Source organism: Myxine glutinosa, chromosome 1 (genome assembly GCF_964187855.1).
Source record: "Myxine glutinosa chromosome 1, kmMyxGlut1.1, whole genome shotgun sequence".
NCBI lineage: Eukaryota > Metazoa > Chordata > Myxini > Myxiniformes > Myxinidae > Myxine > Myxine glutinosa.
This window is the reverse complement of record NC_136261.1, coordinates 233258987-233285314: the sequence shown is the minus strand read 5'-3', so window position 1 is coordinate 233285314 and position 26328 is coordinate 233258987. Positions and strand designations below refer to the sequence as shown.

The 26328-nt window shown below is 43.7% G+C and overlaps 1 protein-coding gene across 1 annotated transcript in view; it reads right to left on the bottom strand.

The window, feature by feature from the left end:
• The window catches only part of LOC137435018 (nebulin), a gene marked incomplete at its 3' end in the record, with an annotated part of 363563 nt that overhangs the window by 158121 nt on the left and 179114 nt on the right, over window positions 1-26328 (bottom strand). Inside the window, 10 exon segments of the mRNA XM_078785019.1 lie at window positions 3189-3293; window positions 12152-12355; window positions 12448-12759; window positions 12856-12963; window positions 13322-13426; window positions 13523-13726; window positions 19165-19476; window positions 19569-19676; window positions 20118-20222; window positions 20319-20522. Coding sequence (XP_078641145.1) covers window positions 3189-3293; window positions 12152-12355; window positions 12448-12759; window positions 12856-12963; window positions 13322-13426; window positions 13523-13726; window positions 19165-19476; window positions 19569-19676; window positions 20118-20222; window positions 20319-20522 — 1767 coding nt within the window.

Genomic DNA, 26328 nt, shown 5'->3' with positions numbered 1-26328 from the left:
GGAATATGGTGATGTTGAGCACACTTTTCAGCTCTTACACGAGCCTCGATCTTGTATACAAAAAAACAAACAAAAAAAAACTGCTCATCCGGCACACTACATCGGAACACCAGGTGCCAGGCAATGTCACACATTGGGCATCACAAACACGACATGAAGAAAACTCGTTTAATGAACTCCCAGGCTGATGTTGAATAAATTGATGTAGGTCAGTGAAGCTACGTATGTGGTGAATTCCTTCCCACATTGAAGCTAAATGCTTAACCCATCAATGTTCCAAGCATATGGAAACAACTCCTAATAAATACCTTCCAAATAAATGGACACTCCACATATTAAAAAAACAAAAAAACATGTCATACTCCATCCCCCAGATTGTAACACACCACAATATTTAGAAAATAACTTTGTATGATGAACAAGGGAATTTCATTTCCATTTTCAGTATTTCCAACCAAAGATAAAGTTGGCCGTGCTGTGGAATAAACGTCATGATTAATTAAATCCAGAAAGGCAAGAAAATAAAGGGTAAATGTCAATCAAGTTAATCATATCAGATTTTATGAATAACATGTTTGAGTTCTATATAAACCTCAAAGATAATATATCTTAATTATACAAATTATAGATATTTATTATTTATCAAATCATTTCCCTTTAATTTTGTTTTGTTCGTTTGATAACAGCAATTTCAAAGAAAGTTAATTTCAAATTGGTTTTTAACATAAATGCATTTAATATAAATTGCTAATTTGGTACCCAATACCAAGCTTCAACTTTATTTTGTTTTTCCGAGTTTCTCAGGAAGCACAAGGCCTCCACCGACACCATCATGGATACCCTCCCACAGTGGCAAGAGCTTGAGCAGTTCACCTGGCCACCTTGGACTGCTGTAGAATTCAGAATCTTGAATATATTTTGTAGCTCTTACTAACCTGCTGAATCTAGTAATCTCTTGCAAAACCAAAGCAGGCCAATCAAAGGTATTGTATTGGCACCCCTTATTTCTTTATCACTAGCTCCGATCTTGTTCCAGCTCTCCAACTGCTCTCCATCTTCCCACCCCATTTCCACATCAGTAAGGTAGCACATGCTCCTCTAATAACATTTTACTTCTTTTTCTTCCAAGATCTAATCTGACTATCTGAATTTTCTCATTCATTCTCTTTAATCCCATTACTTGACTCATTTCAGTATCCAGTCATGTTTCTCCAGCGATTCGAGGTGGCTGCATGCTACCAGTTCCTCTCAAATCTCAAGCCTGTCTGTGACCCTTCCATCCAAGTGATCAGTTACCTGCAATGTGTTGTAGTTTTGTTTTCTCTACTCTTGGTAATTGTGATAACTGCATTTCCTGTAATCGCCCATTGCTCATACACAAACTGTGGCATTTGTAAAATAAAATGATTGAGGTCATTGCTCTTTTATCAGGAAGATAATAAAGTGCATCTTAATGAATTTTCCTCATATATGGTCTCCTATATGAAAAAGGACAATTAAATTGTTAGAACAAAGGCCAAAGTATCGTCTGTTCTCCCCTCTGAGCCGGTGCTCCTGCCTCACACCTAGCTCGGCTTCACGCTGTTGAAACCAAAGCTTTCAGAATCATTGGAATCTCCCACGATGAAGCTAACTCCGAGGGCCTTTCACTCACTCACCGCAGGCAGGTTGGTGGTCTTTCTGTCTTCTACCGACTCCTCTCCGGTCTAGCTCCCCCAGCTCTGTCTGTGCTCTGTCCCCCAAATATTCCTACAGGTCGCACAAGACCTGCCAGCAACCCTCTTATGGTTAAACTGCCAAAATCAAGACTCTCTATTCACCTCCACTCTTTCATTCCTCTTTTCTCCCGCCTCTGGAACAAACTCCCTCACTCTCTTCAATCCCACTCCTCCCTCCAGGTCTTTAAAACAGCTGTTCACCCCCATCCAAAACCTTTATCTTTTCTACCCCCGTTAATTCACCCCAGATGCACTTTTTTGAAATACCGACTTTTTTCCTGGAAGTCCTAGCAGTGTCCATGTGTTCTGTACCTCTCCCACCCCCTGCTCCCCTTCTCATGCCACCTCCCCCCAAGGCCTCTCCCTCCCACAGATCTCCCGATGTCTCTGCTCTCAAATGTTGTGCCTGTGTGCTTCCCTCTCTCTCTCTCCATCTTGTCTCCCGCTCCCTTTATCATATGTTTTATGTGTTAGTTTGTCTTTTTGTGATTAATGTTAGCTCTTACACGAGCCTCAATCTTGTATACAAAAAAAAAAGTATTCTTTTGAAAATAAAATTGTACATGTAGCTATACCCAAATATCACATTTCAGCAGCATAAAAATTACATATTGAAAAAGAAAAAAATACTACAAATAATTTGAAATCCTTTAACACCATAGCCTCGTGTTGGCTTAGCGGTTAGGGTGCCGGCTTGAGATCCTAGGATCCTGAGTTTAAATCGCGGTTGATCGCTGAATTAACGCCAGGGGGGGTTGACTCATGTATCGAACAGCCTGTCATCCCAGCCCGACCTGTCATCCTTCCAAGGTCGGCAAATTGAGTACCAGTTCACTGGTAATTCCTTGTGTGACTAACAGGGTTGGCGGCAGGAAGGGCATCCGGCCATAAAATATTGCTTCAAAAAGGGGACCACGGTGCCCGAAAAAGGCCAACCCCTGCTCTGTGGGGAAAAATGGCCTCTAAAGGTGGTTCTTTAACGCACACATAAGCTAAGATTAGGATTAATGTCTAAATTAGAACAATCATTGTCAAATTATATCATTCTTTTCAACCTTAAATGTAGTGGCACAAAAAGGGTAAACATCTGAACTTCCTCAATGATGTACATTACGCACTGTGCTCTTCAATTATTCACAATAAGGTAAATAAATCACACTCCACATTAAATAAAAGTTAATTGTGATAAGCTCACTGCCAAATACTATTACAAATTTAAATGCTAGTTTCTGAATAAATGTTTTAAACATTCTTCAGCTTCAAGTCGTTTTTTGAGATAAAACACCTAATTTAGCAAATTGCAGTTTGCTGTACAAACACTATTATTTTTTACTCAAAAAACTCTAAAATATGAAATAAAATGCATTTCTGTTGAGAATTAACTCAAAGAGAAGTAGATCGATTGGCTGAATAAAGACATGACTGAGATCACTCAACAAGGCATCAACGATTAGCAAAACGTCTACTCACATCACTAAGGTTGATGGCATTGACCCGAGACTGAATAAACTGGGGTGCGTCGGCAGGAAGTATGTATTTGTGTTTCACCTTCTCTGCCCCGGCTCGATAGAGTTTCTGTAAAAGCAAATGTCAAATGTAAAATTCAAACCAAATTTAGATGACCAGTCAGGCGAATGGAAAAATACAGTAATTCCATCTGTTAGAGGAGAGATTATTCAGGATGTAATAATAAAGGGGCTCCGCAGGAATATAAAATGATAAATAAAGATAAAATGATAAAATATAATAAAAATGTAAAAAATAAAATAAAATAAGATAAATAAAATAAAAATGATAAATGAGATAAAATATAAAATGACAGAAGAAGGATTAATTATTGAAGGAAAAAGTCTGCAAAATGCAAGATTGTGAAAAACTTTAAAATACCTATGAAAAAAAGAAGGAAACCTACATGGTTGTAAGTAATACGTGGACATTCAAACTTTTTCGGAATGATATTCAATTTGTTTTTTTACACACACACACAATGATGCCTCGCACTGCCTTTGAAACACCGGAATGTTTATAGCTGGGTTGGGATTCGGAACAAGGCTGTACTGCTTAAAAGTACAGTACACTTCTATACTGTACATATACGTCTAGTAAATGTAAAGTATATGTCTTAAAAGTGAGTGCATATACTTCTAGGCTATCCTGCCAGCTCTTTACATCACAAAGTATTCAATGAATCACTTTTGAGGGGTTTACGTAAAAATAGCAAATTTGCTATTGCTGGATCGCCAATGGCATCCTATATTAATGTCATGAAGCCATGAAGCCAAGACTTAATCTATTTCCATTTATAGCATTCTGTAGTGAATGTACTGTATATTTTTTATCTATCACATCGCCCGTATCCGTCCATCCCTCCCCTCCACGGCTGCAGAAACCCTCATCCACGCCTTCATCACCTCCCGTCTGGACTACTGCAATAGCCTCCTCTATGGTTCACCCTCAACAATCACCAATAAACTCCAATACATTCAGAACTCCGCTGCCCGTCTACTCACCCATTCCCGGACCCGTGACCACATCACCCCCGTCCTTTACAAGCTTCACTGGCTCCCCATCTCCCAGAGAATCCAGTACAAAATCCTCCTCTTGACCTACAAAGCCCTCCATAACCTGGCCCCATCCTACCTGGCTGACCTCCTCTCCAGACACACTCCCAACCGCAACCTCCGCTCTGCTGGTACCAACCTCCTGACCCCCCCCCCCCCCCCGCCCCATCCGGACCAAATTCAGATCCTGGGGGGACAGGGCCTTCTCCATCGCTGCTCCCACCCTCTGGAACTCACTACCTCACACCATCAGAGACTCCTCCTCACTCACCACATTCAAAACATCACTCAAGACCCACCTGTTCAACACTGCATTCAACATTTAACCCACAGCATTTAACCCCTGACTATCTCTTCTCCTTCTCCCTCCTTTTTGCTTTGAATATTTCCCTATTGATTCTTGTTTTTTGCAATTGTTTTTATGTTTTGTTATGCATTATGTTTTGCACTCTGTCAAAGCGTCTTTGGGCTCCCTGAAAAGCACTATATAAAATAAATGCATTATTATTATTATTATTATCATAAGAAAGTCAAGGTAATTCGTGTTTGTGCCATTATTGTTAGGAATAAGAACAAGGTACAGTCGGACCCCGACATTCGTGGGGAATACGTTCCGGGAAAATGCCGTGAATGTTGAAACTGCAAATATGGAGGCAATGTTTCAATTGGAAAAGGTGGGATAGGTTCCCGGCGATTCCTGATTCATGAAAAATCCCACGAATGTCGAGGAAAATCTCACGAATGTCAAGGAAAATCACGCAAATGTCAAGGAAAATCTGTGAATGTCAAGGAAAATCTGTGAATGTCGTGGCATTTTTTTCAATGGTGAAGAGGGGGATAGGTTTCCCAGCAGTTCCTGATTCATTAAAAAGGGAGTGAATGTAGAAGCCGGTCATGCTCGCAGCTCGTTGAAGATGTTTTTTGCTTAGGGTTAGGTAGAAGATATGTTTGAGAACTGTCATGCTCACAGTTCGTGGAAAAAATTTTTGCACCCGCTAAAAACCGCGAATATGTGCGACATAGGACCAAGAATGTAGAAGCAGGTCACAATGTATCAACCGCGAATATGGGCAACATAGGACCAATAATGTCGAAGCAGGTCACAATGTATCAACCGCAAATATGCAGAAACCATGAATGTTGGGACGGCGAATGTCAGGGTCCGACTGTATTTGATTCTATAGACAATTTCCATTTGAAAAGTTGTTTCAACAATCAACATCAACTCAAAGTTGAAAGTTTATTCACAACTGTCATCATATCCAAATCACCATAAAATAACTATACCACATTGTAATTATTTATTTCACAATTTGTTTGCTTTATTGCTTATGGCTTTGACAGTTGTTACCCTCACCAGAGGAAAAGGTATTGCATTTGAGTCCGTTTATCTATTTGTCTGTCTGTTTGTTTGTTTGTCTGTTTGTCCACACAGAATAAACATGATTTTCTCTGCAACCGTTGGTCCGATTGACAGGAAAATTTCACCACAGGTGCAACTCCACCTGTATAATTTTTTATTGATTATGACGTCATAGGTCACGTGGTACATGCGCCATCTTGGAAAACTGAAAAACTTTGCACCTCTATATCTCCGAAAACACTTCATAGAAAAAATGAGACATGGCTCATTGTAAAGAACTCTCCATGGGGAATAACATATGTTAATGATGATGTCATAACTCGACAAGTACAAAACTTCATCCAATCAAGATGAAATTTATTGAGCATCATGTAGGGATAAATTGGTGGAGAAAAATAAATAATGATGACGTCATCGGTCACGTGGTTCGGCCGCCACATTTGTTTTAACACAAAAGCCTTTAAAAAAACACTAAAAACACGACCTGGCTGGCGAGGGTCTGCAATCTCTGATTGCTCTTTCTCGTTTTCTTTGTATTTCAAATGATGTGCAGAAATTATTCCTGTACATTTTCGACAAGGAAAGATAGTCCTCAATTCAGACAATACTAATGTATTGGTTATTTTTCCGACTCATCAGAAAAATGACTTTGTAATTCTCAAATCAGTATTATGATCGATGCATTAATTAAAATTCCAATCACATGCCACGTCCTCCAATTCCCTCCATGATTTCTAAAATGGCATACTGAAAGTGTTCCACATGGCTAAGTTTACAATACTAAGCCATTCAGCCATGATTTTCTACATTGTACCTGGATCTACAACTACGACTTGTTTAACGGCTCCAATGAATCCTGCCTTCTTATGGGCCTAGCTAAAGGGGAAGTTTGGCCCAAGTCTATCAAAAACTGGCCGGCCACGACTGGCGTTAGAATGCGGAGGATTTGGCCAGTAATTTTGAATTTGGTACAGGGTGACAGAATAATTCACATAATATTGGAAAATGACAGTCCGAATTTTAATCTATTAATCTTCACCAAATAATGCTAGGTGACAGGACACTCAGCTTAATGTCCATTCAATGGTTGGCACACTTGTTGATGTATTTCCCTGCCTGGAAGCACCAATCCAGCACTTTATAGTCAGGATGTGAATCAAAGCCAGACTAATGACAACTCAAATATAGATGTGCTACCTACCACTGAAGCATCCTGTCAGACAAAAATATACCTGGAAATTATTCAAAATATATTTTGGGGTTTGTTTTATATCCATGTAACTGATGTTTCATGTTCACACTTTCCTTACAACTTGATTATTGTACATTGGCATTGCACTGTTAGATCAGAACATGTTTTCTACGATTTACCTCCACCACCGAAAGTGGATGGAGGTTATGTTTTCACCCCTGTGTGTTTGTCTGTTTGTTTATGTGTCTGTCTGTGAGCAGGATATCTCAAAAAGGTAAGAACAAATTCGGACGAAACTTGGTGGGCAGGATGGGTGTGTGACAAGAGAGAATTGTTTTGATTTTGGTGAAGATCCAGATCCAGATACTATAATTTTTAAAGTGATTCTTCTGACAAAAAGTTGTGGACTGATTATGACAAAACTTGGTGCATGAGTTGAGTAGGTGGCAATAACAAGCCAATTCGATTTTGGTTAAGGTTCGGATGCAGATCCGGCCCATCAGTGGGATACAAAATGTAAAGTTTTCAACCTGACACAGTGCAGGGCCCCACACTTCCAATTTCTAACTATCAATTATATCCACAAAAATGAGCTTTGTAAATTTATGAACTAGCCATTTGTTCAGCAATCTGTGCATGGCACATCTTGATGCCTCTTTTTTTTTTTTTTTTTTTTTTTTTTTTTTTTTTTTTTTTTTTTTTTTTTTTTTTTTTTTTTTTTTTTTTTTTTGTATACAATATCGAGGCTCGTGAAAGAGCGAACATTAATCACACAGAAAGACAAACCGACACATAAAACATATAACATAGGGAGCGGTAGACAAGATGGGGAGAGAGGGGGAAGGACACAAACACAACATTTGAGAGCAGGGACCGAGAGACATGGAGACATCGAGAGATCTGAGAGAGGGCGAGGGCTTTGGGGGGGGGGGGGGGGGCGTGGGAAGGGGGCAGTGGGAGAGGTATAAAACATATGGACACTGCCAGGACTTCCAGGAAAGAAGTTGGAATTTCAAACAAGGTGGATCTGGGGTGAATTAGCGGGGGTAGAAAAGATCAAGGTTTTGGATGGGGGAAGATAAGAGATGGTGGTGAACAGCTGTTTTAAAGACCTGGAGGGAGGAGTGGGATTGAAGGGAGTGAGGGAGTTTGTTCCAGAGGCGGGAGAAAAGAGGAATGAAAGAGTGAAGGTGAGCGGAGAGCCGAGATTTCGGCAGTTTAACCATCAGAGGGTTGCTGGCAGATCTTGTGCGACCTGTAGGAATATTTGGGGGACAGAGCACAGAGAGAGCTGGGGGTGCAAGGCCGGAGAGGAGTCGGTAGAAGACAGAAAGACCACCTACCTGCCTGCGGTGAGTGAGTGAAAGGCCCTCAGAGATAGCTTCATCGCGGGAGATTCCAATAATTCTGAAAGCTTTGGTTTCAACAGCGTGAAGCCGAGCTAGGTGTGAGGCAGGAGCACCGGCCCATAGGGGAGAACAGTATTCCATTGAGCTGCGGATGAAAGCCTTGTATGTGGTGAGGAGCTCAGGTGTGCCGAGGAAGGACTTCGCACGACGGAGGATGCCCAGTCGGCGACTGGCTTTGGAGGCCAGCTTGGAAATGTGGTTTTCCCAAGAAAGATCATGGCAGATAGTGAGACCCAAAATCTTGAGCGACAGAACTTCTTGGAGAGGATTGTTGAGAAAGTAGATGGGAGGGTTGTCCAGTCGATCTTTTCGGAGAGACATAGTAAGAGTGTGAGATTTGTCAGGATTGAAAGACATGTTCCACTTGTTTGACCAGTCTGTGATTTTGTCCAGGTCTTCAGAGAGTGAGGAGGCAGCAGACTGCCGATCTGAGGGAAGAGGAATGGAGCGGCAGAGAGTGGAGTCATCAGCAAAGAGATAGAGAGGATTTTCGAGAGAGTCAGAGAGATCATTGATGAAGACCAGAAAAAGCACGGGGCCCAGAACACTGCCTTGGGGAACTCCAGCCTGAACAGGAAGAGGAGATGAGAGAAACCCATTCAGGGCCACACGTTGACGACGACTAGAGAGGAAGTCCGCCAGCCATGCGTGGAGATTTCCATGGATACCAAAGGAGGAGAGTTTGGTGAGCAAAGCGGGGTGCCAGACCGTGTCGAAGGCACGTGATATGTCGAGGGAGACAGCTCTAATTTCCTGTTTGGCATTGAGGACCTCCATCCATTGTTGAGACAGCAGAAGCAGCATGTCCAGAGTAGAGTGACCTGGTCTGAAACCAAATTGATGATCAGAGATCAAGCCATTGGAGAAGAGGAAAGATTTCATATCAGAAGCAATGATGGATTCCATGACTTTGCTGATAATTGGGAGAAGGCTGATTGGTCTGTAATTGCTAGGATCTGTTTTTGCACCTTTTTTGTGCAAAGCGGTGATGTTGGCTGATTTCCAAGCAGATGGCAGTTGACCTTGAGCAAAAGAGAGGGTGAAGAGAACAGAGAGAGGGTGAGATAGAGCAGCAGAGCAGGATTTTAGGACCCGTGGGCTGATGCCGTCGGGTCCAGTTGCAGAATCAGAGTCGAGGGTTGACAGAAACTTTTCCACCTTGTCAGGAGGAAAGGACACGGAGTCCAGGAGCAGCAGGGTACGACTGGGTATGGTGGGTACAGAGAAGGATGGGTTTGGGACACAAGATTTAGAGGCAAACACAGAGTTGAGGCATTCAGCTTTTTCACGTGCGGAGTCAGCTGTGTAGCCGTTTGAGGTAAGGGAGGGGATGGAGGGGGAACAAACACCAGAAACGGATTTGACCAGACGCCACCAGGATTTGGAAGAGGGAGACAGATAAGAGAGTTCGGTCTTGAGAACGGAGAGATATTGTTTCCTGGCTCTCCTGAGGGTGGACACACACTTGTTTCGGGCTTTGTGAAAGGAAATGAGATTTCCTTCCGTTGGATTTGCTTTCCAGGAGACGAAGGCAAGTTGTTTCTGGGCAACAGCCTCACCACAAGATTCCGTGTACCATGGACGGGAGGAAGGGTATGACAACTGAAGACGAGATGGGATAAATCTGTGCATGAGAGAGAGCAATTTACTTTGGAAGAATTCCCAGGATGAGTTGATGTCAGAGGTGGTAGAGATGGGAGACCAGTCCAGATGATTGATGGCTGCTTGAAGACCGTGCCAGTTGGCCTGAGTGAAATGCCAGACTCGTCGACGCTGAGCAGGCTCCCTGAGGATGGTCAGAGAGATGTCCACTTTAACAAGGACATGATCAGATGATCCGATCGGAGCAGAAGAAGAGCAGCAGACATTTTCAGGGAAGTTAGTCATAACCAAGTCCAGAAGAGAAGATGTTCCGTTGACTGAGATCCGGGTCGGGAAATTGACAGATTGTGTCAGTCCCAGTGAGTCGCAGAAGTCCTTTGCTGAGGAGCCATGGCTGGTGAGAGAGGTACCCACACCCAGCCAACTGGCATGATGACAGTTGAAATCACCACATATGAGGAAGAGAGAGTTGGGATGAGTAGATAGAAGTTGGTCCATATCATCAGACAGCGAGATGTAGATGGAGTCATCACTGTTTGGTGGACGGTACAACACACATATGAACAAGAGGTGGGAGCGAAGGGGAAGCCGTAGCCAGAGGTATTCCTGGGGGTGAGGTGGAGAGAGTGCAGTGCAGGGCGAGTGAGGAAGAGAGTTTTTGATAAAGATAGCAACCCCGCCTCCAGGACGAGGCTCAGGTCTATCATACCGGAGGAGGGAGTAGCCCGGGAGAGATACTATGGAATCAGAGACATCATAAAGGAGGAAAGTTTCTGTTAAGCAGATCACGTCTGGTTTGACAGAAGCAACCTGTATGGAGAGATCAGTTAAGTTTGAACGAAGGCCCCGGATGTTTGAGGTCCATACCGTTAATGAAGAGGAAGGGGGAGCATCAGATACAGAACAGGGGGGAGGAGGGGTAGGGTAAGATGTGGAAGAGGTGGAAGAGGTAGGGAGAGCTGTTGAAGGTGTGTCAGAGATTTCAGAATAGCTCGGAGAAAGGGAAGGATGGGGCGGACAAAAGGTTTGATGGTGATTGGGTGAGCCACAATGAGGTGTTATTTGAGGAGGGGGAAGAGCGAGGCAGAAGGTTGGGGGAGATGGAGGTGAGAGTTTGAAGGGGGAAGAAGCGGGGAGGACGCTTTGAGGAGGGGGAGTGAGCGGGGGGAAATTGAGAAGCAATGAGGGTGGGGAGATTTGAAGGGGAGGGGTGAGGGGGGAGTTTGGGAGGGAAGGGACAAGGGGAGGGATTTGAAAGGGATGGGATATGGGGGAGATTTGGAGGGGAGGGGTGAGGCAGGAGTCTAGGAGGGGAGGGGCGAGGGGGCGTCTTGGCGGGGAGGGGTGAGGGGGTAGTTTAGGAGGGAGGGGGCAAGGGGGGAGATTTGAAAGGGATGGGTGATGGGGAAGATTTGGAGGGGAGGGGTGATGGGGAAGATTTGGAGGGGAGGGGTTATGGGGAAGATTTGGAGGGGAGGGGTGAGATTGGATTTTTGAAAGTGTACGATTTATGGGAAACGAACATTTATTGCAAAATGAGTTTCTTGTGACCTTCGAGTTAAAAATACGTTTAAGGACGCTGGATGGAGGATGGAGTGCAGGAGAGTTTAGGGAATGTAGAACAAAGGCACTATAGGAGATGGATATTTTTTTTGGGATGAATTGATTTGGTGAGCAAGTCGAAAGCAGCCTTTTAAAGAAGAAGAAGAAAAAGGTGTTATAAAATATGACGGAATACATAACTTGAGGGGAAAGTGTAAACATTGAAGGTTAATGAGTGAAAACTATCTGGGGAAATGGGGGAGAAACACGTGGTCGAAGAACGAACGAACGAATAAGAATGAATAAACGAATGAGAACAGAGAAGGAAATGTTTTTTTTTTTTTTTTGAGTTGAGATTTACACAAGGAAGTAGGCTATGGGTGAAAAGACTGGGAATACAGAGAACGAAAGTTATTGGATCACAAACGACGGACCACTGAGAGAAAAACAAAGCCTCAAGGTTGTACAGTGCACACTGTACAAGGCCTTGCTCGCGACACGGCAAACAGACGATCAATTTATGAAAGATAAACACCGAGAAACAACCAAAGTTGCACACAATAACTTCACACACCGAAAGATAAATACAGTTTCGACAAAATACAATTGTGAACAGACTTAACTTCGAAAAACGTGGAGACCGTGTGGAGCTTCGAAAATCCCTGCCGCCGTCTCCAAGATCTCGCGAGATCTCCCCATCTTATCCTCTATCTCTTATCCTCTATCTCTTATCCTCTATTGTAACAACATTTCTTCTCACTCACATCATTCATTTGCAGAGCATTGGCCTTTGCTAGCTCCATCCCCATCGAGTCAGCCACAGCTGTGAAAGCAACATTTTGCACGGGTTGTCGGTATTTCCTCTCACTCAGGATCTTGGAGGCCTGCTTGGCTGCTTCCACATCCAGGGAACCAATGGGAACCCAGCCTGTTCCACGGAGCCACTCCATGTCTGCTTTGTAAACACTCTATTGGAACAATCAGGCCATGAATTAGGATAGGAGAATGAATCATTAATAAATGCAATGAAAACTAACCAATTACAATTTTACATATTTACATCACTCAAGAGGTCATTCCTGTTCCTGGCCAGTGCGAAGCTGACAGCATCCGGGGGCATGGTGTAGTGGTGGAACTGCTGTTTGTATCCCAGATCGCTGATCATTTCCTGAGCTTTCTTGGCCTGAACCACGTCCATCGTGTCCGATGATACGTGGTACTTTGTCTTGCTTTCCTCAAAGCCCTTTTTGTATTCACGGTCACTTTGAATCTTGGCCACGTGCATGGACCATACCAGCTTGGGATCATCTTGAAGGCTTTGCAGACCAACACATTGACCCCGAGCAGCAACATGGGCTTGTTTGTACTTATACTGTTGGAGAGAAAACGAAAGTTAAGAAATAGTCCGAGTGTGATGCACCACCATAAGTAAAGGGTATTGTTGAAACTAGATGTTGAATATATTTACATCACTAGCGATGTCTCGCGAGGCCTTGGCGACTTTGATAGGAATGGCATCCACTCTCATGTCATATCCTTTCTTCTTGGTCTCCTCCCACCCTCGCCGGTAGTAATTCTGAAAAATAGAAAATTTATGAATTTCATGACAATCAGTTTTTAAAATTGCCCAAATGAACATGATCAAGAGAGATAGCAATTTAACTTTCAGAAATTAACAGATTTTCATTATTCTTTTTGGATCTACACTTTAGCCTAGCAGGCTGAAACATCATTTTTTAATTGGAAGAAACATTTCAGGAGGGTGTTTCCAAATGAACTTCAATCAAATAATTAATTAGAAGAACATATACATTATATGAGATTTGACAAATTAAATGACTCTCTTTACAAATAATTATGCACATATTAGATTAGAGCATGATTCGACGTCCCCTTTAGAGGGATTAGGAACTGATTTTTTTTTTTTTACTCACATCGCTAATGTTGATGGCATTTATCCTGGATTGGATGAACTGCGGAATGTCTCCAGGAAGGTTGTACTTGTGCTTAATCTCCTCTCCACCCGCTCGGTACAGTTTCTGCAGGACAAGGTTCCAGAAATATCACCACAACTTATATTCAACCAACACCACCATTCTTAATAAGGTAAATGTCTGATAACTTTCTGCACGTACGTCATTCATTTGCAGAGCATTGGCCTTTGCGAGTTCCATTTCCATGGAGTCTGCTACTGATGTGAAAGCGACCTTCTGCACAGGCTGTCGATATTGTCTCTCACTCAGGATCTTGGAGGCATGCTTCGCTTTTAACACATCCAGGGACCCGATGGGGACCCAGCCTGTTCCACGGAGCCATTCCATGTCTGCCTTGTAAATATTCTGGAAAAAAGGATTAATTGAAATGTATTTACTCATTGTATTGCCTGTGTGGACACATTCTCTGATAACTTTCAATATTTTCATACAAAAGATCGATTTACAGCGTTTACATATGCAGGGGAAAACACATCAATTAATACGACACGGGATTCAATCAGGGTGTATAACCTGCCATATTTGTATTGAACACAAAACTTGGAAAAAAGCTTGGCCCCTATTTTGTGTTGAGATGAATCCCATCATCCTACTTTCCCTGTTGGCCAAGTTGGCCAAGATCATTATACAATGTTACTTGCTCACAAAACTGCATCCCTTCATATTCTTACAGCACTGCTTCTTTAATGTGTTTTTTCTCGAAAACATTGATCTAAGGATCATATTGGAGCTTGTCCACAAGTCACATGCAGAATGAAAACTTTAGGAGACATTAGTAAACTTTAACATGAATTACAAGGACAATGAACGAATGAAGAAAGAATATGAGATTTTAACATAAGATTCAGATGAGAAAACTAAACAGCGAAACAACCCCCCTTTCACATTATAGCAATGGCCCATGATTTTATTTGCACTTTGTTACCACCTTCCCTCCACCCTGCCTGTGATGTGTGTCTATCTGTTGCTGAGATTAGGATTCTGAAATCCAGTGAGTGCAGATACATGGCAGTAAAGCACCCTATACTCCGGCAGCACTTGCATCTCTTCCCACCTACCCATGCTCCTCTGCCACCCATCCATGTACCTCCGTGTCTCACAGACATGCTGCTTTTCTCCCACCCGTATTGCCCTCACACCAGTCAATGCTTCCCCACCCACGATCCCTTATCCTATCAGGTCTTACCCCTACCCCTTGTATAACAGTAATGGCCTCTAACATTTGGGAAGTCCATCCTAACATCACAGATCCCTTCACACAATGTCCGGAGTGGCTGCTGCCACTCCGGACATTGTGGGTTTAACATATATTTTCCTCTCATTGGACGTCCCTGACTCGTGTCTTTTCCTGGCTATTTTACGTCATGACAGGCCAACTGTCTGAAGAATTGGTCGGATGATTGTGGAAATGAAGAGCTCTATCCCCAATACCCCAGGTTATGCCTTAATGACTCCTAACCCAATGAAACCCCTATGGCTGTACATTCCTCGAGGCAACAAACTAATGTTTGTATGTGTGATGTACTATTCACCCAACAATGAGGAAACCTTATAAACCTCTCTTTTTGCTAACATATAAAACAACTAATAGCCACCCATCCTAATGCTCTATTCCTAATCTGTGGCAATGTTAACTGCCACCATGGTAGTTGGCTGAGAGATGGCACTGCAACAACCATGGTACAGCAGCTAACTCCTCCTGCAATTCCAAGAGTCTATCCCAATCTGTGGACTTCCAAACTGGGATCTCCTCAAATGTTACGTCCTCCTGGAACTGTTAATGACAAAGTTTCAATCCAACCTCGACTGTTCCTCCTCCTCCCCATTTTGCTTCCTGGTCAAAAACACTTGTAAAAATCAAAACATCTCTGGGTGTTATAAGAGTCAATGCTACCAAAGCACCACCGTCTGGTTTTTTACTCAGATCAACTGGCAAGGTTTGCAATCTGCCCAAACAAAAAATAGGTGCACTTCATTCTCCTCCATATCTGATATTGACTGCGGCTGGAAAAGTTTTCACAAACACCTGATCTGTCTCATGCACTGGTGTATTCCATGTCATCTTCAGCCATAATACCCATCCTCTGGAGTCTAGACCATAGTAGACTGGATACTGTTACATGGCTGTGGTAGGCAAGCTATTTTCATTCTCATCATGCAAGGCGCAGCCAACCACGAGCAAAATTAGTTCCTTTCACAAGGCTCACAATAAGTGTCTCCAACCTAAAGCAAGCCAGAAAACATACTCTGCAAAAACTTAAGACTGAACTCTCCCTCTTGTCTCCATCTCCAAAGTCCTGGTGGCACCCTGTTAGGTCTATCTTTTGTATGTGTTCCTACCTGATCTCCTCCCTCACCTCAAATGGCAAAACAGCTGACTCAGCTGGAGACAATGCAGAATGTCTAAACTCTGTATTTGCCGACAAAAACCTGTGTACCCAACCAATTCCTCTCTGTTCCCACCTTGCCCATTCGTACACACTAACTCCTGGATACTGAGACCTTTCCACCAAAGAAGGTAGGGAAGGCTTTGGTCATTCCTGACCTTGCCCCAGCAAAAGGCCCAGATGGTAGCATGGCCCTTGCTATCAAGTCCTGCTCTACTGATCTCGCCTATCCAATCGTTTGGCTGGTTTCAGCCTGTCCTCATCTTCAGCCACCTCTCATCTGCTTGAAAGACTGTCAACTTCAGCCAAATATACAAGGTGAGAAAAGGATTTCTCTCTCATGCTGAGAACCTACATCCAATTCTTATCAAGATCATGGAATGCATCATGCCAGATGACATCATCTTCACATTTCTTAAATGGCCTGATCTCTGATCATCAGCTTGTATTCTGTCTCAGTGAGTCAACTTTGGCTATGCTGCTGCATCTCTCAGAACAATGAGTGTACACCTTTAATCTCAAGAAGAAGGCCAAAGCTGTGTCTCTGGGAAAAAATAATCTGGCATTCAATTCAAAAATATAATTCAATAGTCTAGCACCCTGCTCTGCTTGCCAAGCCCACTGCCCACGAAATACAAGGCCAGGTAGTTTCCTGGCTTGCTGACTTCCTCCAGTCAATCCTCTCATCGGCTCTCAAGGTAGAGACTGATGTGCCGCATGGCCATGTTTTGGGGCCACTCCTGTTCCTTGTTAACATTAATAACCTCGCCAATGTCGAATGAAGCACTAACTCGTCTTGCTTGTGAAGGCCAGTGTCAATCTGTGCTGGCGGACAGGTGGAACTAATGGATAAAATAAATGGGACATTGACTGAGGTATGCTACCCACCATGGGGAGCAAGAATAAGCTGACGATTTTGGTGTTAACACTACATCAGAGCAGATAGGAAGGGTTAATGTTTGAAACATCAGCTTCCCCTTGCTTCTCAGAGTGATTAGTATATGTCCTGTTGTATGTCATGATCAGCAATCAATGTCCTGTTGCTTTCATCCATTATTTTAAACTTCTCCAATGCTCTGGAAACCGTATTTTCTTCTTTGTAAATGACTCCACATGACAGTATGCAATTACACATCTCACTAACAACCGGACAGCAGTGGCTTCCCACTCTGCTAACCTGGAAAGGACCAATGCTGGTCTAATATTTGGAGACAACACACACAACAGGCATTTTAAGGCCATTTTCCCTGCTAGAGCGGGGGTTAGCCTCTAATAGTTGTAGCATGTCATTTAATAATATATAATCTCATAGCCTCACCCTGTCACTCTGTAAATATCATCAAACAAACCCATTAATCTATTTCCATAGCTATCCACTAAAGAGGTTCAGTTTATAATTGCCAGCCTCACCATTCGATAAGACCTCTCATAGGCAGGCCAAATATCAAAGCTACTGATCTCTAAAGCCAGCCAGCTAGAGAGAGAGAGAGAGAGAGAGAGAGAGAGAGAGGGAGAGAGGGAGAGAGAGAGGGAGGGAGGGGGGGGGTTGGGAGCAGGAGTGACAGAGTGAGGGAGAGAGAGAGAGAGTGGGAGAGAGAGAGAGGGGGAGAGAGAGAGAGGGGGAGAGAGAGAGGGGGGGAGAGAGGGGGAGAGAGAGAGGGGGAGAGAGAGAGGGGGAGAGAGAGAGGGGGGGGAGAGAGAGAGGGAGAGAGGGAGAGAGAGAGAGGGGGGGAGAGAGAGAGAGAGAGAGTTCGGGAGCAGCAGTGACAGAGTGAGGGAGAGAGAGACAGAGAGAGAGTGAGTGAGAGAGAGAGAGAGAGAGAGGGGGAGAGAGAGAGACAGAGGGGGGGGGGGAGAGAGAGACAGTGAGAGAGAGAGAGAGAGAGTGAGGGGGAGAGAGAGGGGGAGAGAGAGTGAGAGAGGCGGGGGGGAGAGAGAGTGAGAGAGAGAGAGGGGGAGAGAGAGAGAGGGGGAGAGAGAGAGAGGGGGAGAGAGAGAGGGGGAGAGAGAGAGGGGGGGGAGAGAGTGAGAGAGAGAGAGAGAGGTCAGGAGCAGGAGTGACAGAGTGAGGGAGAGAGAGAGCGTGAGAGAGAGAGAGAGTGAGAGAGTGAGAGGGGGAGAGAGAGAGTGTGAGAGAGAGAGAGGTCGGGAGCAGGAGTGACAGAGTGAGGGAGAGAGAGAGCGTGAGAGAGAGAGAGAGAGAGAGAGAGAGAGAGGGAGAGAGTGAGAGAGAGAGAGTGAGAGAGAGAGAGAGAGAGAGGGAGAGAGCGTGAGAGAGTGAGAGAGCAGAATGGGCATTCTCAGGCATGCTAAGTCTGACCTTGGTAAATCTCAATTTATCACAGCCAGGTCAGCAATATACCCCAAACAGCCCACAAAACCAATAATTTTAAGTGATTCTTCACTATTGAGAGATAGAGGCAAAACCATATACAGCACGATATCTAAAACAGTTGTGGACGGATTCGGACAAAACTTGATGGATGAATTCGGTAGGTGACAAGAACAAACCCATTAGATTTTGATTTAAGGTCCGGATCCAGATCCGGCCCATTAGTGGGATACAAAACGTAAACTGTTCATCCTGGCGGAGGTATGCGCTCTACCGAATGCCGTTCTAGTACTCTCTGCTCTTTCATCTTTCCATCCCTTCCCAGTCTCTCCAGGTCACATGTATTCTTCCAGAAACACCTTCTCTGCGGTTCACACTTTACAAACTTAATCCTCACTTCTACTCCTCTTTCTACTCCTTCTAATCCTCACTTCTACTTCTACTCCTCCTCCTTGTTTTCCTCTCTTTGCACACTTGTGGACCTTTCTTAATTGGTCAACAATCTCACTCTTCCCTGATGGGTTTCAAATTGGTAGTGAACCACCATCTCAGGTCATCCTCCGTCCATGATATTTTCTATCCTCATTACCACTCACCTACACCTTTGCCCTTCTACTGGCAAGTAAGTTACTGTGTTTCCTTCCCTCTTCTTTCTCCTTCTCCTGTATGTCCATCCCTTTGTTGCGTCCACAGGTTGACCCAATGGTACACTCTGTAACCTTACTCTTCCATGAGCCTGCACTTTATATATGACAAACTAATTCTTTAAAACGTTTCTGAACTAATCTAAACAATTGCTGTTATTGTTTTCGATTCAAACAAGGATGCTCATGGAAGAGCAGAACTACAGTGGGCAAAGGCTTCACAAACATAGTGATAATTCATGATTGTATTCTTGTAAGTTTTTATAGAGTGTAAAATAGTTTTATGCAGTCAGTTGTTACATCACTCAGCATGTCATATCAGCAAAAAAGTTACATTTCAGAAAACATGTTTAACCAATGATCAAAGTCAATTGACCAAAGAAGAAGCTGTCATTATTAACAATACGAGGCAACTCTTACATCACTCAAGAGGTCATTCCTGTTCCTGGCCAGTGCGAAGCTGACAGCATCCGGGGGCATGGTGTAATGGTGGAACTGCTGTTTGTATCCCAGATCGCTGATCATTTCCTGAGCTTTCTTGGCCTGGATCACATCCATCATGTCCTTTGATACGTGGTACTTTGTCTTGCTTCCTTCAAAAGCTTTTTTGTACTCACGATTGCTCTGCATTTTCGCCAAATGCATGGACCACACCAGCTTGGGGTCATCCTGGAGGCTTTTCAGGCCAACACATTGACCCCGTGCAGCAACATGGGCTTGTTTGTACTTGTACTGTTGGAGATAAAACAAAAGGTTAAAAATCAGACCAAGTGCAATGCACCACAATAACTAGGGCGAATCATTGAGGTGTTTGAGGCACTCACATCACTAGCGATGTCTCGCGAGGCCTTGGCGACTTTGATAGGAATGGCATCCACTCTCATGTCATATCCTTTCTTCTTCATCTCCTCCAATCCAAGCTTGTAATAGTTCTGTAAAACAGGAGATATATTTTAAAGTTGACGACAATCAATCGGTGTTATTTAAAAATTCCAATCAACATGAATGAAGGCAAGTGGCAATTTAACTTGCTGGAATGAGCAGAGCTTAGGTGTTGTTTTGACATACTCAGTTCAGCCTAACGACTGAAAACAAAACAATCAAATATATTTTAAAAACACTTCAATGTGGGGACTTGACCTGAGGGTTAATAAGATATTGCATGTCATCGATTGATGGATGATTAGAAGAATGAATGAAATGAATGAATGAAATGTATGAATGAAATGAATGAATGAAATGAATGAATTATTAGAAGAATATAAACAAAATGTGAGACTTAGTTATCCGTTTTGCCTAACAACAAGAACATAACCAAGTTATAAATCAATCTATTCCTTCGGGTGGATAAGCACTAAGTTTTTTTTACTCACATCGCTAATGTTGATGGCATTTATCCTGGATTGGATGAACTGCGGAATGTCTCCAGGAAGGTTGTACTTGTGCTTAATCTCCTCTCCACCCGCTCGGTACAGTTTCTGCAGGACAAAGTTCCAGAAATATCACCACAACTTATATTCAACCCACACCACCATTCTTGATAAGGTAAGTGTCTGATAACTTTTTGCACTTACGTCATTCATTTGCAGAGCATTGGCCTTTGCGAGTTCCATTTCCATGGAGTCTGCTACTGATGTGAAAGCGACCTTCTGCACAGGCTGTCGATATTGTCTCTCACTCAGGATCTTGGAGGCATGCTTCGCTTTTACCACATCCAGGGACCCGATGGGGACCCAGCCTGTTCCACGGAGCCATTCCATGTCTGCCTTGTAAATATTCTGGGAAAAAAAATTGATGGAAAGCGATTTGCTAATTTTATTGACAATTATCATAATAATCATTACTACCAGGGTTCTACTATGAATTTGTCCCACTTGTTTAATCATTCCCGGGGTGTGCCTGTGCCTCTTGTGCTGATCCTCTGCACATTAGGGCAGGGATACGTAATCGTTGAGAGTGCCAGCAACAATTATCAATGACAACTAGAATATCCAAATGAATGAAAATGAATGATCGTTTTTTAAGGCCATTTTTCCCCGCTAGAGCGGGGGTTAGCCTTGCGGGCCCCATGACAATCATGGTTCCCTGTTTGAAGCAATGTTTTTATGGCCGGATGCCCTTCCTGACGCCAACCCTTGGGTCACCTCTTACGATGCGCAGGGATACGGTGTACCTATTCTAAATCGGGGTACTCACCGGGATCATTCATCCCAGCATCCCAGCAAGCTGGTACTCAATTTGCCGACCTCGGAAGGATGACAGGCTGAGTCACCCCCCCTGGCGTTAATTCAGCGATCGACCGGGATTCGAACCCAGGATCCTAGGATCCCAAGCCGGCACCCTAACCGCTAAGCCAACACCAGGACACACTAGAATATCCAAATAACTAAATTAATATTTTCCAATTGATGATGACATCAACATTATTCTGACTGGTTATTTTGATACAACATATATTGCTGCTTATGTAAGTGCCGTGCATTGTCTGCACTCTTGTTGCAAATATTTTGTTTTCTTGAAGTTAAAATTGAGAATTAATGAAAATAATTAATCAAAAAATGGTTTGAAGATTCACCGGGTCTGTTACCACTAATTCCAACAAGACAGTATGCCTGCATTTATGTTGTTTATGGGCTAATGTTTCGCCATCAACCCCTTATTGCGTCCACATGCTGTCCCACTGCAACACTGTTGGTTCGTTACATTCTACACTCTGTAACCTTACAGATGTATTCATCTGAACCACTGAAATTATATATTCCCAACAAACTACTCAAAAAAACACGCAAGACGTGATCATAGCCTGACACTAATCGATAAATGACTGATGTTAGGGAAGATGTCGTATTCCAACTATGCTACCGGATCGCAGGCACAACAAATCGAAAGAACTCTTGTCAAATTACAAGACACTGGCTTGCCTCATCAGTCACAAAATAACAAAATAACTTGCCTACACAGACTACATGATGCCGACTTCTAATATACCAATCAGGGAACGGGGAATTAAGGGTCAGAGTGAGAAAAGTAAGGATAAAGGGAAAAGCTTCCAAGGATGGGGAAAAGGTGCCGAGAGAATTATACAGCATTGTGAAACACATGAAAATAACTGGAATGGCACTCGGTTTTTTGGGGGTTTTTTATATACTGAATCGAGGCTCGTGAAAGAGCTAACATTTATTTCACAAACAAATCAACCAGACAAACAAAATATATAAAAAGAGGGAGCGGAAGACAAGATGGGGAGAGAAGGGGAAGCACACAAACACAACATTTGAGAGCAGGGAGATGTGGGAGGGGGAGGGCTTGGGGGGAGGAGGCGTGGGAAGGGGGGGTGGGGGTGGGAGAAGTATAAAACACAAGGACACCAAAGACTTCCAGGACAGAAGTTGGTATTTCAAAAAAGTGGATTTGGGGTGAAATTAGCGGGGGTAGAAAACATCAAGGTTTTGGATGGGGGAAGATAAGAGATGGTGGTGAACAGCTGTTTTAAAGACCTGGAGGGTGGAGTGGGATTGAAGAGAGTGAGGGAGTTTGTTCCAGAGGTGGGAGAAAGAGGAATAAAGGAGTGAAGGTGAGCAGAGAGTCTTGATTTTGGCAGTTTAACCATAAGAGGGTTGCAGGCAGATCTTGTGCGAGCTGTAGGAATATTTGGTGGACAGAGCCCAGAGAGAGAGCTGGGGGGGCAAGGCCAGAGAGGAGTCGGTAGAAGACGGAAAGACCACCAACCTGCCTGCGGTGAGTGAGTGAAAGGCCCTTGGAGTTAGCTTCATCGCGGGAGATTCCAATGATTCTGAACGCTTTGGTTTCAACAGCGTGAAGACGAGCTAGGTGTGAGGCAGGAGCACCAGCCCAGAGGGGAGAGCAGTATTCCATTGAGCTGCAGATGAAAGCCTTGTATGTGGTGAGGAGCTCAGGTGTGCCAAGAAAGGACTTCGCACGACGGAGGATGCCCAGTCGGCGACTGGCTTTGGAGGCCAGATTTGAAATGTGGTTTTCCCAGGAAAGAAGATGGCAGATAGTGAGACCCAAAAGCTTGAGTGACAGAACTTCTTGGAGAGGATTATTCAGAAAGTGGATGGGAGGGTTGTCCAGTCGGTCTTTTCGGAGAGACATCGTAAGAGTGTGAGATTTGTCAGGATTGAAAGACATGTTCCACTTGTTTGCCCAGTCTGTGATTTTGTCCAGGTCTGCAGAGAGTGAGGAGGCTGTAGACTGCCGATCTGAGGGATGAGGAATGGAGCGACAGAGAGTCGAGTCATCAGCAAAGAGATAGAGAGGATTTTCAAGAGAGTCAGAGAGATCATTGATGAAGACCAGAAAAAGCACGGGGCCCAGAACACTAACCTGGGGAACTCCAGCCTGAACAGGAAGAGGAGATGAGAGAAACCCATTCAGGGCCACACGTTGACTACGACTAGAGAGGAAGTCCGCCAGCTATGCGTGAAGATTTCCATGGATACCAAAGGAGGAGAGTTTGGTGAGCAGAGCGGTGTGCCAGACCGTATCGAAGGCATGTGATATGTCAAGGGAGACAGCTCTAATTTCCTGTTTGGCATTGAGGACCTCCATCCATTGTTGAGAAAGCAGAAGCAGCATGTCCAGAGTAGAGTGACCAGGTCTGAAACCAAATTGATGATCAGAGATCAAGCCATTGGAGAAGAGGAAAGATTTCATATCTGAAGCAATGATGGATTCCATGACTTTGCTGATAATTGGGAGAAGGCTGATTGGTCTGTAGTTGCTAGGATCTGTTTTTGCACCTTTTTGTGCAAAGCGGTGATGTTGGCTGACTTCCAAGCAGATGGCAGATGACCTTGAGCAAAAGAGAGGGTGAAGAGAACAGATAGAGGGAGTGAAAGAGCGGAAGAACAGGATTTTAGGACCCGTGGGCTGATGCCCTCAGGTCCAGTTGCAGAATCAGAGTCGAGGGTTGACAGAAACTTTTCCACCGTGTCAGGAGGAAAGGACACAGAGTCCAGGAGCAGCTGGGTACGACTGGGTACGGTGGGTACAGAGAGGGACAGGTTTGGGACACAAGATTTAGAGGCAAACACAGCGTTGAGGCATTCAGCTTTTTCACGTGCAGAGTCAGCCGTGTAGCCGTTTGAGGTGAGGGAGGGGATGGAGGGGGCAACAAACACCAGAAACAGATTTGACCAGACGCCACCAGGATTTGGAAGAGGGAGACAGATAAGAGAGTTCGGTCTTGAGAACGGAGAGATATTGTTTCCTGGCTCTCCTGAGGGTGGACACACACTTGTTTTGGGCGTTGTGAAAGGAAATGAGATTTCCTTCCGTTGGATTTGCTTTCCAGGAGACGAAAGCAAGTTGTTTCTGGGCAACAGCCTCACTACAAGATTCCGTATACCATGGACGGGAGGAAGGGTATGACAACTGAAGACGAGATGGGATAAATCTGTGCATGAGAGAGCAATTTACTTTGGAAGAATTCCCAGGATGAGTTGATGTCAGAGGCGGTAGAGATGGGAGACCAGTCCAGATGATTGATGGCTGCTTGAAGACCGTGCCAGTTGGCCTGAGTGAAATGCCAGACTCATCGACGCTGAGGAGGCTCTCTGAGAATGGTCAGAGAGATGTCCACTTTAACATGCACATGATCAGATGAGCCGATTGGAGCAGAAGAAGAGCAGCAGACATTTTCAGGGAAATTAGTCATAACCAAGTCCAGAAGGGAAGATGCTCTGTTGACTGAGATCTGGGTCGGGAAATTGACAGATTGTGTCAGTCCGAGTGAGTCGGAGAGAGTCGGTAGAGAGCAAACCTCCGCCAGGCTGAACAGTTCATGTTTTGTATCCCACTGATAAGCCGGATCTGGATTTGGACCTGAAACAAAATCGAATCGGCTTGTTCTTGTCACCTAACCAACTAATCCACCAAGTTTAGTCATAACGCGTCCATAACTTTTTTTAATATCATGTCATATATCGCTTTCGCCCGATCTCTCAATGGTGAAGATCACTTAAAAATTAAATAACCCTCATATCCGAATCCATATCATTGCTTCAACTTCACTGAAAGTAGTCTTTTCCATGAGAAAACTAGAACAACACTCGGTAGAACGCATACCTACGCCAGGCTGAACAGTTTATGTTTTGTATTCTACTGACAGGCCGGATAGGATGTTCACCAAAATTGAATCGATTCACCCTTGTCAACACACACAACCTGTTCACCAAGTTTCGTCTGAATCCGTCGACATTTTTTTTTTTGAGATATCGTGCTATATATCGGTTTTAGCCCTATCACTCAATGGTGAAGAATCACTTAAAAAATTATCGGATCCAGATCCGGATTAGACTGCATGCTGACCCCGAAAATCTTTCACTTTTGTGACCACCGTGCTGCAACTACATAATATCCTAACATGATGTATATAAATATATTTCAGTAAGTTTGTGAAACTCGTCAAGAATATAACTTGCACAAAAGAGAGAAAATGAGAAAAAACGAACAAAAAATTAGCTTTTCCTATCCAAAATATTGACCAATCACAGTGCGTGTCTTACGCGAAACCGCAATCGCCATCTCCTCTTAACCAATTATGCCTCTTGTTACATTTGCGCGATACTAAACAACATGGTGACCTACATGCCGTATGTGTCTTCCATGTCGTCTGAGGCAGATTCCGAAGGAAAATCTTCTGCATTTTGCTACATGCACACAGTAGACACGCATGGCAAGGTTCTTTCTTTCAGTGAGAAAAGTTTTTAAAAATTCAAAGAATGTGCCGAGCTGTGGAAAGAGTTGAATGGGAGCCCGGAAAGTGCGATTGCTGTGAATGCAGAAAGTCTGGAATTCGACCGGGATGGTGCTCGCATTAAATCACACCATGGGTCAGGATCAAGTGAAGTTGAAAGTGGACATTCAACACGGTAGGCCTTCGTAAACAGTGTTTTAGATTGTGTATTTTGGTAGAGTCAATTTCGTTATATAATGTCATGGTTTATTAGGTCTAATTTGTATTTTAAAACAAATAAATTAGGGGTCTATAGTCGGTCGCCGACCGTCGGAGCTAGTCTCGACCCTCCTCTTGTCAAGTCAAGCCAGGCTCAACTTCGGTTCGAGTCAGGCCAGGATACTTTCTGTATGATCTGACTCGGCTTTGAGTACAAAGAGTGGCCAGCAGTGGCTGAGTAGAAAGAAGGCAGCAAGATTTGTTACCAATGTAACACTCATCAAGGTCTATCACGTATCACTATCAGTATCAGCGTTGTCAACCTGTGTTATCTTCTCTGCTCATGATCGATGATCATCAGATCAACACGAGAACAGTGTGAACACTAAATCCTGATTGAAAGTAAAAAATTCAATCAAATTCAGTTGACAATTACACCGCCCACGGTCCACAAGTCTATTCTATTCTATTCTTTTCTATTCTATTCTGTTACTCATCAAAGCCTGTTCACCGTCCTGATGAGGAGCGGCAATTGTGGATGAAATGTCCTGCCGGAAGGACATAACATGTGTCAAATACTCATCAAATGTGGAAGCAATATGAGAGCTGGATAAATAAAATGTATCCCAGTTGAACGAAGCTTTATATTTATGACTAATTTGGCA